At 44.5% G+C, this 16,737-nt stretch overlaps 1 protein-coding gene across 4 annotated transcripts in view; it reads left to right on the forward strand.

Moving 5' to 3' along the window:
* Positions 1 to 6,098: 6,098 nt before the first annotated feature.
* AHCYL1 (adenosylhomocysteinase like 1) overlaps positions 6,099 to 16,737 on the forward strand; it is a 99,716-nt gene continuing 89,077 nt past the window's right edge. For all 4 annotated transcript variants that reach the window (XM_083173068.1, XM_083173069.1, XM_083173070.1 and 1 more), the window contains exon 1: positions 6,099 to 6,300. In XM_083173068.1, coding sequence (XP_083029194.1) covers positions 6,211 to 6,300 — 90 coding nt within the window. In that variant the 5' untranslated portion in view covers positions 6,099 to 6,210. The remainder of the gene's footprint in view (positions 6,301 to 16,737) is intronic.

The following is a 16,737-nucleotide window of genomic DNA, read 5'->3' on the forward strand; positions in this document are numbered from 1 at the left end:
CAATCCCAAAAGCTGTATATTGTCTATCTGTACAGATGTTGGTTTGGGCAAACATGATAAGCTATACATGTATAATATATGTGCAACAGCTAAAATGATGATAGCAAGAACCTGGCACTCAAAAACCGGTCCTGACTTTAGTGCATGGATTGCATTAGTTAATCACACAGCTGCACAGGAAAAATTTATATATTTAGGTAGGAATAATTTAAACACTTTCTTTAATATTTGGCACAGATGGTATGCGTCTGTGTATGCACCACGCTGAATACCAGCAGTAAATAAAGTTTAAAAACACAGAACACTATATGGGGTATAGACTCCCCTCCTTTTTTTTTTTATTTAGTTAGTTCACGCTCCACGCGGGGCTTTTCCCCTTTTTCCTTTCCTCCCTTTAAAACCCTCTTTTCCGTTCACCTCACTCTGTTGCCCGGTCTTATCCATTTTCTCTCCCCTCCTTTCCCCTCCTTTTTTTTTTTTTTTATATGCACACGCACTTTAAATGTATATATAATATTACAACTAATTGCAATTATACGATAGGACTGCTTAGATAGCCAAGATAACAATGTACAATTTTGCACAAGGTGTGCAACCAAGTTATAGTATATAAATCCAACTTTTGGGAGGTGGGAGGGTGATGTGGGAGGGGGGGTAAGTGCTGGGAGGGGTGGGAGGTTGAAGTGGGAAAAGGTCCTCTAATATATAGACCGTGCTGGCATCATGTCCCTTCATCATTCGTTAAGCGAATGAATAGCGGTAGTGACCGCTCCGTCCTCTTTGTCTTGTGATATTGTACTGTGCAATTGTTAATGTATTGTTTTTATTATCTATGTTTCTGTTTTCTCTTTCGTACAAAATAAATAAAGATGAAATATAAAAAAAGACCCCCGAAGCACGGTGAAATGATGAACCTAATAATCCATAGATGTGTGGTATATTTTAAAACACTCCTTTATACATAGGCCGGGTTTGTCGGGGCAAGTTTCACAGTGGAAAATAGTTTCCTTTCTTATTCCCTTTTTAGAGCAAACTTTGCACCTTTATTGTGTCCTGCCCTTTTTTGCAGTGGAGGGGATTTCGTTAGGAAACTGCTGCCCTGGTACAATACGGGGGACAGTACTAGAAGTACTGGGGCCCTCTGCCTGCTGGTTCCCAAATATTAGGCCCTTTATGACTTCCTCTTGAAAGTGCATAAATGTCCCCCTCTGGCTGGTAGAACGGAATAGCACGTAAGCGTTATACAGTGCCATCTGGATGATATACACGGCCAGCTTCTTGTACCAGATTTTTGTTTTCCGCAGGGGACTGTACGGCTTCAGTACCTGATCTGAAAGATCCACTCCGCCCATGTACTTATTGTAATCTAGGATACAATTAGGTTTTGAGGTGTGGGTACATCCCTCTTGTCCTTATATTTGACCAACAACATATTTTCGGTGCATATTCCCCTGCTTTCACCCCTTCTCAGTACTTGGGCAATGTGCATTTTTGGGAGGCCTCTTTGGTTCTTGCGCACAGTACCGCAAGCTGCTGTACCTCTTGAACCAAGGGCCTTAAACAGGGGGATGCTAGTGTAAAAGTTATCCACATAGAGGTGATAAGGGTGCACTAAATCCCAGACAATTTTTCCACTAACACCTACGAGGGAGGGGGGGCATTCTGGCGGTTCAATTCTTGAGTCCTTCCCTTCATATACCCTAAACCTGTGGGTGTACCCTGAGGTGCTTTCACACAGCTTATACATTTTTATGCCATACCTTGCCCTCTTATTGGGAAGGTACTGGCGGAATTTAACCCTTCCTTTAAAATGTATAAGGGACTCGTCGATACAAATACATTTTTCAGGGATGTACATCTCTGCAAATTTGGCACTGAAATGATCAATGACCGGCCTGACTTTGAATAGCCGGTCAAAGGTAGGATCATCTCTGGGTGGGCACTGTGCATTATCGGTGTAATGTAAAAATTTAAGGATTATCTCAAAACGAGTCCGAGTCATGGCCATACGGTAAAGTGGGGTGCTGTACAGAACATCTGTACTCCAATATTGCCTAATTTCTGGCTTTTTTACTATGCCCATATGTAACACCAGACCCCAAAACGTCATCATCTCTACTGCATCTACAGGGGTCCACCTAGCAAATGATGACGTGGGGTTTTGAGCAATAAACTGCTGGGCATATAAATTACTTTGGTCCACCATTAAATTTATAAAATCATCAGAGAAAAATAATTTGAAAAAGTCAATTTCTCTGAGACCTGTTGAATCAAATTGGATTCCTGGGATGGCCAAAAACTCAGGAACCTGGGGCTCAAAATTGTCTGGTGGTGGGGTCTATACGGGATCAATCATTTGGGGGGGGTCTCAGCTGCTCTACGGGGGCGTCTTTGAGGGGGTCCCTCATCACTAGAGGAGGAAGAGGAGCTTAAGACGAATCCTTCAAATTCCCCGCTTGCATCACTGGCTGTGTCAGAGTCAGAGGCAAGCATGGCATATGCCTCCTCCGCTGAATACATTCTTCTGGATGACTGGGATGACATTTGGGATGCCATTTTTATTTTTGTGTTTCTGCAAGTGTAATGTTTCAACACGTGTATAGTGTAGGGGGGGTACAAACTTTATTTCAACACGGGGGGGTATGTAGTGTGTAGTGTGTATGTAGTGCAGAAAAAAAAATACTTTATACAGGAATTTGATCCCAATAAAAAAAAAAAAATTGAAGGGGTTAAAAAAAAAAAAAAAAAAGGTCCTGCGCCAAAAATTGAGCACAGATGTTGGTCAGTAACGTCCGTCACTGAACAGCGCTCAAAGGCAACAGGAATTTGATCCCAAAAAAAAAAATTATATCAACCCTGTGCCAAAAATGCTGTTCAGTGATGTACGTCACTGATCAGCGCTCAGCGGCCACAGGACACCCACAAAAGCTACGTGGGTGTAAAAACAATAAAATAAAAATAAACCACAGCACTCTCCAAAAAAAAAACAATTTAAAAAAACTGCAGAAAAAAAATTATATCAACCCTGTGCCAAAAATGCTGTTCAGTGATGTACGTCACTGATCAGCGCTCAGCGGCCACAGGACACCCACAAAAGCAACGTGGGTGTAAAAACAAAACCCCACTGCACTCTCCAAAAAAAAAAAAAACTGCAGATCAGTGATGCAGTGATGCAACACTGATTAGCAGTGAGGGGCAGCAGGCACACAACTGTGGGTGCAACCTGACAGGGTATATATAAAAAAAAAAAACCCTGGACCCCAAAAAAGGTGCTGATCACTTAGTTTATACTGATCAGCACAAAAGGGGGGGCAGCAGGGGGGGCAGCAGTCAGTTGCACAGGCAGCACAACCTTTGGTGCAACTGACAGGTATATATATATAAAAAAAAAAAACCCTGCACCCCCAAAAAGTTGCTGATCAGCACAGATATACTGATCAGCACAAAAGGGGGGGCAGCAGACACAAAATATAGCACTCTCTATCACTCTCTGTCACTATCTCTCACTATCTCTCACTATCTCTCACTATCTGTGACTCTATGACACTGCAGCAGCAGCACACAGGAAGTCACAAGATCCAGGAAGCATCCAGCTGCTGGCAGCACGCTACCAGCGGTGATCAGGTAAGTATCAGGCAAGGATCAGGTCAGTATATCACGACAGATTGGCACGGTGACCGCTCTGCACGCAATTCCAGACCGGAATGGCGTCTGCAGCGCAGTCACCGTTAGTTTAAATCACGTGCCATGGCTGTGATTGGTCCGTCGGTCCGACGGACCAATCACAGCCTTGGGGGCAGGTGGGGTGAGGTGGGGTGAGGTGTGGTCATCACCGGTGACCCCCTCACGCCCCCTCCCACCCGGCGGTGATTGATCCCTATGTTACCGAGCGTCTGATTCGCCGGTAACACAGGAAAACGCTGCGACTGGCTGTTCACATTGAACAGCCAATCACAGCGATCGCCGACGGGGGGGAGGCATCGCCGCCCCCCCTGGACATGCAGGGACATGTCTGCTGTCAGGGACAGCAGACATGTTTAAACTGTCACCGCGTCTATAGACGCGGTGACAGTTTAAAGTCATGACGTATATATACGTCATGTGTCGGGAAGTACATCCCGGCCATGACGTATATATACGTCAAATGTCGGGAAGGGGTTAAAAGACTGGTGCGGAAGTTCTCTATTTTTGTGTAGATCTGCAATATAAACCTGGTATAAACCATTGTTGGCCCTAGGGGATTGCATTGCATTGCATCTCCCGAAAAATTGCACGAGATTTTATAGGGTGCGATGCCATGCCATTAGCTATACACTTGTATGACATACAATGAGATTTCACTGACCCCCCCACTATACACGCCACCCCGAAGCGTGGCAAGCGGCGACGGAACCCCCGCTATTCACGTCGGCGTTGGGTTGACTTTATATTTTGTGGCGAGCCACCCCGAAGCGTGGTGCGCCCCGTGAGGGGCCACGGAATACATGTAAAGTAATCCGCGTCCCCTCGCCACGCTTCGGGCTCGGTGGCTCACTACGCTCACCACACTATATTAAATCAACTCAACGCCGACGTGGATAGTGGGGATATGAAAAGGTCGGGAGGACGCGTTCCGCCGCACCTCTCGGGGCTCGCTGCGCTCGCCACGCTTCAGGGTGGCGTGGATAGTGAGGAGGTCAGTGAAACCTCATTGTATGTCATACAAGTGTATAGCTAACGGCATCGCACCATATAAAATCTCATGCAATTTTTCGGGAGGTGCAATGCAATGCAATCCCCTAGGGCCAACAGAGCAGTGAATAAATTACATTAAAACATTAAAAAATCGCATTGCATCGCATGGCACTATAATGGCCCATGAGATGCAATGCGATTTTGCTACGGAGAATAGCCCTGTACACTTACAGCATACTGGGCGCCCTGCTAGGAAACAAGTAATCCTAGTAATCCAAACCTGATCCTCCCACGTAAATAAAAAAAGGATATCGCCATCATTCCCCTGGAAACACATAAAAAACTGTGTCAGGACTCAATATTGATTTTAGGATGCTGGTTTCCTTATTTAATTATATGACCTTGTTATAAAGCAATGCAGATGCTACATAAATGCTGTAACTTTTCTTTAACTATAAATATATAATTTAAAAGCTTTATGTACTGTAATCTGTAAATTATCAAATGAAGTAGATAGCAATCTCCCTCATTTCACCTAGCCCACATTACACTGTTACTTTTTTGGGGGAAAAAGGAATGAGAGATTGATACATTTACATTGAATCATCAGCACCATTTCCCAGCACTTTACCAAGTATAGTAGCACTTACTAACTGCTTTGGGGCTCATCAACATTTGGATATAAGTCATTATAAAAGATTCCTCTCTGATGTAGCACAGCCACGCTTCTAGGTGCCACGTTCACAATCTCTCCATATATGGAACTAGACACGCCCTTTGGGTGGAGCATGACATGCCTCCTCAATGGGCGCTGTGCAAAATTCTACTTCCAACTATAATCTCCCTGAAACTAGTTTTCAAAAGTAGGCAAGTATGTCCTTAGTACATCCCGTTCCGAGGCAGATCTTCAGCAGCGTTGCTGTCTCTTCCTGTTGGCTCAGCTGGGAATCTCAGCTTTTGAAGAGCCAGCGCTGCATTGCGTCATAGTTAAGGGTTCCTGGAATAAGCGCTCCATTGGAGCCACCCTCCCTACGCCGCTGGGTATCACTGCCCTATGGCATATATTCCAATATGAACACTCTCTTCCTGGACTTCCCTGTTAATTTTTGATTGATATCCTCTGTTTTGAACAGGTTCATTTATAAGAAAGGGGTATCAATACAGGTGATGGTATATATATACTAGAAGGCCAGCAATCATTTAAAAAAAAAAAAACTTAAAGTATACTTCTCATTCATTCCTACAGAATAATGAATGCCTTTCATATTTAATTCACAATCAATAACTAGTAAAGTTTACTAGTAAAGTACAACAAAAACAGCAATTTGTATATTAGAATATACATTACAGGTGTCTTACTAGCGCCCTCTTGTGGTTCCCTGGACGCGCAACTCCCTTTACCAGTCGTAATGACGTAGCACGTATTGGTGACGTGACGTCCATTCGACCCGGCCGGTGCTTCTTCTAGTAGTATCGGTTTACAGTCACACCATTCATCAACTAGCATTACCTTACTGGCTCGGGCCATCCACCATCATGTCTACCCCAGACGCAGCTGCAGCCGATGAACCGGAGGCGTCAAACAGATTTACATTTATGGCTTCCGTCAGCAAGACCCCGAAGAAGGTAATGACGTCATTTATTCACACCCACTCTCTTCTCACGTCACTCAACCGTGCCTGTCAGATGTTTGGGTCTATATACTGTACTCCAAGCACAATAAGGGTCCTTTATACGGTAAAAGAAATAGGCCAGGGATTATTTACTAGCAGGTGCATATTTGCTCAATGCAACATCTCGTTGCATCCAGCGTTCTTCACTAATCCACTTCTCATTTGTTGGTGCTTAAATGGCACATTCCAAAATAGGGTGCAAGTCTTATGGGTCCTTTTAACATTGTTGTGTTCTAAATGAGCACCCGTGCTTTAAATTGGAGGGTGCATCGCACCCAGGCCACTGTATTTCTCGTGCATTATTGCAGCCTACCAGTACCATAAAGGTACTGTATTAGAGAAAAGTATTTAAAATGCATGATAAACTTGCATTTTTACCAAACATTTCACAGCATATGGCTGTACCCAGGTCTAGAACCTGTGCTGCACTGGGAAGTTTGCTGTAGCGCACTGTGCATAGTTATGTCTAAATACAGTATACATAATATTAAAATGTGCACTGCAGTGTGTTATATGGAAAATGTTACTGTTTTCCCACTGCTGTCTTTTCTGAACAATCCACTGTGGACTTGTGCACCTGCTATAATAAATTACAAAATATGTTGTACAGTACCTTCACCCATGCCCTGTTTACCTCCACACAAACATGTCTGCAATGTGATGGTGAGATATATATATATTATTTCTGAAAACCATAGTTTCCAGAATGTACTTTTGCTAAAAACCTACTGGGGACATGATATGTAACTGGCACTACTGGATACACCTGTAACCGGCACTACTGGGGACATGATATGTAACTGGTACTAAATATGTGCAATAAAATGATTGCTTGCCATTCAAATTCAGTACCTGAGTACACAGACTTTTTTTCATGTTTTAAAACCTTGTTTCATGCACAAATACAATATATTTGTGTGTATTTCATGTGTTTGATGTGTTTTTACAACATAAATGCAAACTACCTCAAGATACATCATTCAATTATAAAAATATTCCAAAATACAGAATAATCCATTATCCAAAATGCTTCTGGTCCCGACCATTTTTATTTTGGATAGGGCATACCGATACTCAAGCTGTACTGCTTTATATACAGTTTTCTTGTACATAGCAGGGAAAGCTCATTTGTCCTGTTAATGCTGACAGTAGCACTTATCCTTGCTGTGTGAAGAAAAAACTATGGCTATTGTTAGTGCACTGTTACCATGGACAAACTGTATCATTATTTAAGATTGTAGTGAATTTTCTTTTATTTTTAGAAACCTGATTCTGCTGTAGATGCTTATTTCTACAGGGATTGGTTTAATATATATACATACATAAAATACAGCATTGGGCACCCAGAACTAAGCTTATATTCCTTAATGGAGAACATTTTGTACACAGAGATTCATAATTTAGTACATGTAATAAAAGAAGAAAAAACAGTGCATTTTGTTATTCTGCCTTACTTGTATATGTCAAATGCTGAACAGCTTAAAAAAAAATTATATAAAGTACAGGACATCCATCAACTCCATGTCATTTTGGAACTTCGCACAATGCGCTTCTATGCACATTTGCAGATGGTGCAGTACAGGTAACTGATATGGAAAAGCATCAGCCAGAAGCTCCTCCAGGGGCTGGCTGGCAACTTTTAGCCTGAGGGGGCAAGCCCAGAGCACTGGCCCATAAGTAACAGTGCATCATTAAATGTATAATAACAGGACACCACAGGCTGCTTCCCCTGAATATTAACAGAACAACACAGACTGCTCCTCCTGTATAATAATAGGACACCACAGGCTGCTTCCCCTGTATAATAACATGACACCACAGACTGCTCCTCCTGTATAATAATAGGACACCACAGGCTGCTCCCCCTGTATAATAACATGACACCACAGGCTGCTCCCCCTGTATAATAACATGACACCACAGGCTGCTCCCCCTGTATAATAACATGACACCACAGGCTGCTCCTCCTGTATAATAACAGGACACCACAGGCTGCTCCTCCTGTATAATAACAGGATATCACAGGCTTAATATTACCCAAGTATTGCACTAACAAAGGACTGCATAACAGCTCGCACTCACTCGCAGCTCTCGCCAACCGCACACCACTCCGGTAGCAGCACCAACCAGGCGCTTGACAATTTGTTTTCCTTCGTATTATTTTAAATGTCCCGCGATGACGTCACTTGACTCGCCGAGAAATTGCGAGTTCGGTAATTGATAGGTAGAGTCTGCTGCAACAGGTCGGGCAGGCTGTGTAATCGTTTCCGGCTGTCTTGAGGGCCTAGTAGTGGTGCAGTGTACTGTAGCTGCTGCTTTCTCTGTTATCCGGTTCATTTTATACCCCCGGAAGTGCCAGAGTGAGCACTGGTCACCCCACACAGCCTCAGCAGCCTTGCAAGCAATCCTAGCTGCGGCCAGCGGCTGCTGACAGTCGGCCCATAGCACTAATCAATGAAGTGGCCCAGGGGGCACATGGCACCCTTTCCTCCGGCCCAGCCCGCCCCTGAGCTCCTCATATCTTAAGATTCTGGCTGCTTCTCCATACTATCATTGTCCAGTGCTCCGGCTAGGCGTGTAAGTGGTGCATTAAAATCACTGAGGGAGTGACATCATGAAATAAAATTTCTGTTGACACCTGATTGGTGATCTTTGCCTAATGTTACAATCAGCCTTGTACTTAGAACATGTACTATGGGTACCTTCTAAGCTTTCCTTTGCGGAAGGCCAGCCTACTGTCAGCAATAATCTCTAAGAAATTACTTCTTAGTCCTTGAATTTGTCTGCGCAACATCTACCCACAAAGGTTTTGAGAAATCTCATCATTGAATCACAGAAAAACTTATACAACTGAAGTAGACAGAGAGATGTTTATGGTCACTGACTAATCTTGTGGAAACAAATCTTTAGTTATACTGAAAAAACTTGGCAAGTAAGGCATGTGAGAGAGGTCAATCATTTATGTAACTGAGCTGTGTATAAAAGGTTAGTGGAACAGTGAATAGTGCCACTGCCAAAATTTATTTGTGACCTCAAAAAATTGGCAGTTTTGCAATAAATGCTTTCTTTCCGTCTAGCATCTTAAGGGGCCTACACACAGGGAGATTTGCTGAGCGATGCTAGAATGCTCAGCACAAAGCAATGTGTCAGCGCTGTGATAGAAGCAGTGTTCTCAGGTGAGGACACTGGCCCTGACTGGCGATTGACTAAGAGCATGCTGGATATTAATCGCCAAGTGATAGCGATGTGTGGGGTATGCATTGCTATCGCCCCTACACATGAAGCAATGTAGGGTCATTTTCTAAGCGATCAAAGAATGTGCCCCAAAATCGCTCCGTGTGTAGGCTCCATAACAGTGACACTTCCTGCTAGGAGTGGCAGACCAATATTTCCTTCCTTTTTATCTATTATTATTTATTAACAGTTTCTTACATAGCGCACACATATTTAGCGCTTAACAAAGAATATTACAACACTCACATCAGTCCCTGCCCCAGTGGAGCTTACAATCTACACAGGGGCATAACTACAACTTCATGGGCCCCATAGCAAAATCCTTAAAAGGGCCCCTCATTGTCACTACAATGCTGCTTGGGGGGTGGGGGGGTGTCAGAAAAAAGAGTGGGTAGAGTGAGATAAAGGGTGCCAAGAAAAAGAAAGGAGAGAAAGATAAAAGGAGGAGGGTGAGAGGAAGAGGGGATAAAGAGTGTGAGAGTGTCAGGGAGAGAAAGGAGGTGAGACAGAGAGAGACAGAGCCAATTGTAGACACGGTAGAGAGAAAGAAAAGGTGTTACAGAGGGAACAACGAGGGAGAGGGGAAAGAGGTGGGTAGACGCTATTTAGAGGAGAAAGAGACAAGGGGCAGAGATAGAAATAAAGATGTGAGACAGTGGGGGAGTGAGAGAGGGTTGAGATGAAGAGGGGACGGGGAAGAGAGCAGGGGGTGGGGGACGGAGAGAACATGGAGGTGAAAAAGAAGAAGAGAGAAAAGGGAATGGTGAGCAAGCAAAAAAGAGACGGGGTGGTGGGGAGAGAGATTAAGAGAGTGGGGTATGAGGGGGGGTCAAGGGGAGTGAGGGATAAGGGGAGGGAGGAAAAGGGAGATGAGAGGGATTACAGGGGAAGGGGGGGGGAATGCGAGGGGAAGGACAGTGTGGTAAGACAAAAGGTTAAGGGGGAAGAGGATAAGGGGGGGGGAGTGGGTATGGGGAATGACGGGATGGGAGGAGGGGGAGCAAGGATTTGACTGGCTTCCCCCTGGCAGGTCTGCAAATGCACTCACCAGCTCCTTTAGCTGGTGCAGGGCTCCCTTACTCTTCTGTGCTGGGCTGTACCACTTCCCAGCACCATGGTCCCCTGCTCTCCTCCTTGAATCTGATGCTCGTCTGGGGCACAGTGCTTTACTACTGTTTCCTGGGTGGCGCTGGGATTTACTGCTCATGGGGAGGTGCGCCCTTAATGATCCCCGGGTAGCGCCGACTCCACGCGCTGCTCCCCAGCAGTGCCATACTGACCTTTACTTCTCCCCTCGCAGCGCCGGGCTCCTCTGCTCTCTGGATGACGCCGGGCTCCTCTGCTCCCTGGATGATGCTGGGCTCCACTGCTTCCCGGGTGGTGCAGGGCTCCACTGCTTCCCGGCCGACGCAGGGCTTCAGTGCTCACAGGGCGGAGCCAGGATGTACTGTTTCCTAGCCCTGAGCTCTAATGCTCTGTCCCCGGCGCCTGTGAATGATGAGATGTATTACAAGAGGGCAGCGCAGCAACTGCCCACGCTGAAATATTACAAAAAAAAAAAAACTGCAGAAAAGAAAAAGATCAAGGGGGTGCAGGGGATAGCCTGCTGGGGGCCGGGCCCCCCCAAGCCCCATAGCAATTGCATCCCCTGCACCCCCTATAGTTACGCCACTGAATCTACATTCCCTACAACATGTACATCAGTCCCTGCCCCAGTGGAGCTTGCAATCTACATGCCCTACAACATGTACACGCACACAGACATTCTAGGGTTAATTTGTTGGTAGCCAAATAACCTACCAGTATATTTTTGGATTTGAGGAAACCAGAGTACCCAGAGGAAACCCACGCAAGTACGGGGAGAATAAACAAACTCCGCACAGTTAAGGCCATGGCGAGAATAGAACCCATGACCTCAGTGCTGTGAGGCAGTAATGCTAACCATTACACCAGCCGTACTGCCCATAATATATGTAAAATATTATTGTAAACTATAGTAAAGAGTGGTTTGTAGCACTCTGAATGCTGTTTCATTTACACTATTCTTTATTTCAAGGAATAGTTTCTTGACACCATTGCTTTTCTATATCTTTATTTTCTATCTTGGTTTTCTGTCTGACATGGAAGGAGACACATACATTTCCCTACCTGAAGGAAGAACAGTGTATTGTTGATTTAGTAAATCACTGGTTGTGTGTAATTGGCACTCACGCACAGTTATGTGGTTAGCCGAAACCTCTTACAAACCTCCCTGCCCCCATCTTTGTACTGTACTGAGTACTGTTCTATAATCTGCAAGACGCTCTGCAGCACTCCCCCCCCCCCCCCCCCCCCCCCCTTTGTCAAATCTCTGACTGATGCTGGTTTAACTACTGAACCTCTTTAAGCTGCTTTGAATATATTTAATATTTTTAGCATTTGCTAAGCATTGCTGAGACCCATGCAGTGGGTAGGGATTACCCTGTCCTAATCCGCAACTCTCCCTTGTGTGCTCAGTGCGATGATTCCTGTACTGCAGTGCTGCTGCAGGACCATGTCCATCTGATACTGACTTTTACTTCACCACAGGTTTTAATTTCTCGAAGTCAAAGCATCAATCTTGTGAAATATGTCTTATGTTCTAAAGATGTCTCATTGCAGCATACTCAGTGAGGGCTCGGTGCACTTAAACATTTATCAGAGCTTTTTCTGGGTTAGTGGGGAGCCGAAAAGCGATTGATCTTTACATAGCCTCAGAGATATTGGCGATGACGTTCAAGCATATACTTACAATGGGATGTATGATGACTCATTGGGTATTATTCAGCATGGATTACTTATTAGAAAAATCAGATGCCTGTGATCATTGCAAGAAACGAGATCCATTCTCAAAAATGTAAACCATTGAAGAGTTTTTTTTTCCATATACGCCAGTCTAAGGCTTCCACAAATCTGCTGAAGAAAAAGGGTTGATGTGGTCATTGGTGATGTCATAGACCCACCTCAAAAACTGTGTGGAACGCCTGCGTTTTGCCAAACACATCCAGAAAATGGCATGTTTAAATACCTAAATGTTGGCTTCTTGTCAATCAAACTGCTGTTCTTATAAATATTTAGTTGCAATGTGCGATTGCTGCGCGCACACACAGTCGTTCGGTAATCGACCGGATTGCAATTTCTCTAAGTACGGATCCATGCTGACTTAGGCCTATTATACGGTAAAACACATTTATTTTAATGTAATAAAAACATCAAATATTTCACATTAATATGTACAAACAACTGGATTACTTATGCTTAACCCCTTCCCGACACATGACGTATATATACGTCATGTGTCGGTTGCGGGGGAATCAAGCCAGCTCACGGAGTGAGCTGGCTTGAAAGAGAGCAGGTAATGGCTGTATATTACAGCCAGGCACCTGCTCTCACGGCCACGAGCGGCGAGTTCGCCGATCGTGGCCGTTTAACCCTTTAAGCACCGCGGGCAAAGCGCCCGCAGTGCTTAAATAGCTGATCGGAGGGGGGGCGCCCCCCTCCGGCGCCGATCGGGGCCCCCCGCGGCGAGATCGGAGGGTGCCGATCGGTTGCCATGGTAGCCAGGGGTCTAATGTAGACCCCTGTGCTGGCCGTGTCAGTATTCCTATTACATCCTGCCTGAGGCAGGATGTAATAGAAAGTGCTGAAAATCACTATGTTCAGCCATAGAGCTCTATGGCTGAACCTAGTACAGGCGATCGCGCCCCCTAGTGGTCAAGTACACTAGGGGGCCTTGTAGTAAAAGTAAAAAAAAAAAAAAAAATAAGTTTAAAAATAAAAAAAAAATAAAAAAATATTAAAAGTTCAAATCACCCCCCTTTCCCCATTTCACAAATAAAAATAAATAAAAAATAAACATATTTGGTATCGCCGCGTTCCTAAAAGTCCGATCTATTAAAATATAACATTAGTTATCCCGCACGGTTAAAGGCGTAAACGGAAAATAATTCCCAACGCCAAAACTACGTTTTTTGGTCGCATCGCGTACCCAAAAAAAAATAACTAAAAGAGATCAGAAAGTCGCCCATATCCCATAATGGTATTAATTAAAAAGTACACTTCAGTCCGCAAAAAATGAGCCCTCACCCAGGTCCGTAGGTGGAAAAATAAAAAAGTTATAAGCCGCAGAACATGGCGACGCGACGCAAATTCGAAAAACCGTAAAAGTTGCTATTTTTTTTTTAGTGGTAAAACATAACGAAAACTATATAAGTTTGGTATCACCAGAATCGTAATGACCCATAGAATAAAGATAACCCATCATTTTAAATGAACTATGAACTCCAAAAAAAGCGTAACCAGCGCAAAATTGTGGAATGGCGTTTTTTTTTTTTTTTACCCCACATTGAATTATTTCCTGATTCCCCAGAATATTATACGGTATAGTAAATGGTACCATTACAAAGTACAACTTGTCCCGCAAAAAAAAAGCCCTCATGTGTCTATATAGCCGGAAAATTAAAAAAGTTACGCTTATTTGAACGCAAGGAGGAAAAAAAAAAAAAAATTAACACAAAAGGCAATGTCGGGAAGGGGTTAATACTGTACGTCTGCAATTCTGTAGGGAGGGTGGTGCTTCTCTTTTAAAAAAAAAACATTGGCGCAGAGTTTCCTTTACAGAAATGCAGTGGGGATTGACTGATTTATACATCGAATAAGCCCATTAATGTCACATCAACAGTTTGTGTTTTGTTACCTGTGTCAGACAATGCCAGAAAGATGTAGGAGGAGCTGTCCGTAATGAAGTGCTAGTATCAAGGTTACACCTTTTATTCTTAGTAAAATTATGGTTACTAGCAGCGGTGGCTCCTACCTCTTTGATGTAGGGGCTGGCTGTGCTGCCGGCAGTCCTGCGCCTGCCACTGCTGCAGCTCACCACTGCTCCCATTCGCGGCCCCTGCGCCTGTCCAGGGTAAATGAAATGCGTCTGGAACAGTGGTGAATACGCAATATCAGTGATAGTAATGCACCTGCGCATACCACCAGCTTCTATGGGCTGCATTGGCTGCAGCCTATAGGATCCAAATTGGGCTCCAAGGCATATGCTATTTGCATATTACTGCGGGTGACTGTCAGGTCGGACTTCCAATATGAAATGACTGCCAGTCACAGTAAAGCCAGTGCAGTCTCATTGACTGCATCTGGCTTCACTTAGGCTGAGCACATAGGTAAAAACCACCACTGGTTGTAACATTGCTTATTTATCTTTGTCAAATATAGTTTTCCTGTTAAGCTGTTTTAACAGGGTGCCGCACATTGGCCAATTTTTAAAGGACAATATGTGCCCCTGACCCTTTTGCTGCTAAAACAGCCTGCGTTCTTCCTTGCCGCCTGCATTGAAGGGAGAGCTTGGGGCAAGGTGCTGGGCACACCTTTATCAGTGACGCTGACGGCTGGGGCATGCCACAGTGGAGACTTAGAGGGGGCTGGATCGCCCCAAATAGTGACACTGGCAGAGTCCCGCCCACGCACAGCTACAAAATGCCCGCCCCACATACTAGCGGGACCACTAAACTATGTGTATAAACCCATTGATTTTATTTTGTGTTACAGGCAAATGGGTTTTATAGTGTGTCATTATCACAACATAATCATGTGCAGCACAGTTGATTAGGGTGTTGTGTCTAGCACTGTCTATTGCGCATGTCTAGTCGGGTGTATCTAGCGCTACTGGACAATTATTGTATGGGGAGAGTGTAAAAATGTGAAAAAGAGGAAGGGAACGCAGAATGGGATGGGTATATGGGATCGACACTGACAGAGTTAAATGAAGGCACTGACATATAAACAAGGTTAACAACATTCTACTTAGAACATGTTAACTGGATTGGTATTACAACTGGGTACTTCTGTATTTTGGCGGCGCCCATCGCATCGCATACCATAACGTATACGATGGTATGCGATGCGACGCGATATCGTACGATAGTGCACGATGGCATACAATTTTGAAATTGTACATGGCATACAATGCCATACGATGCGATGCGATTAAACATTGTATAAGCACCCTAATGGGTGCTTATACATTGTTAAGCACCCAATTGGGTGCTTACAATGTTAAATGCACCCCCACGCCACCCCCCCACTATAAACGTGAACCCGAAGCGTGGCGAGCGCAGCGAGCCCGCGAGGGGCGGCGGTACGCGTCCTACGACCTTTTCATACCCCCACTATCCACGTGCTTATACAATGTTAAGCACCCAATTGGGTGCTTACAATGTTAAATGCACCCCCACGCCACCCCCCCACTATAAACGTGAACCCGAAGCGTGGCGAGCGCAGCGGTACGCGTCCTACGACCTTTTCATACCCCCACTATCCACGTCGGCGTGGAGTATAGAATAGTGTGGCGAGCGCAGCGAGCCACCGAGCCCGAAGCGTGGCGAGCGGACGCGGATACCTGTGACCGTTTACCTGTGAAGGTATCCGCGTCCCCTCGCGGGGCTCGCCACGCTTCGGGCTCGGTGGCTCGCTGCGCTCGCCACACTATTCTATTCTCAACTCCACGCCGACGTGGATAGTGGGGGTATGAAAAAGTCGTCGACGGACATCGGGGGCGCCGCCAAAATACACAAGTACCTACAACTGTAAACAAAGTTAGTTATCATGTTTAAAATTGTGCTATCTATGCATTTAACACGCTGTAAGCAGCATATTTACATTGTCAATATGTAGACTTTATTCTGGGTCGAACATAGTCTGTACATCCCATAACTACTTTCTGCACTAGATAAATATAGATGCTGTAGATGCAATAGAAAATTTCCGTAAAAATAAAAAAATCCGAATTATATTGGCAGCTTGTTACTGGAATGTAAAACAGCACACTACTTTATATGATTTTTTTTTCTTTTTTAAACTGTAAGGAAAATAGGCTACCAATATAATTATAAAACAGACCATATTAAAAAAGTTCATTTTTATAGACCCTTTTTACAGTATCTCTAGCATCAGTGGTGTCTTTGTCACTGTCTAAAGGGGTGTACACACGGTGAGATTTTGGTAGACTAGTCAAAATCTCAGAGAAAGGTTAGTCAAAATCTCCCTATTTGTCTCCTGCTTAGTCATTATTGTCTAGCAAAGAGTGCTTAGCATAGACTGTGCAGGCAAGGCAATTTTGACTAGATCATAGACT

Source organism: Crinia signifera, chromosome 2 (genome assembly GCF_055691185.1).
Source record: "Crinia signifera chromosome 2, ASM5569118v1, whole genome shotgun sequence".
NCBI lineage: Eukaryota > Metazoa > Chordata > Amphibia > Anura > Myobatrachidae > Crinia > Crinia signifera.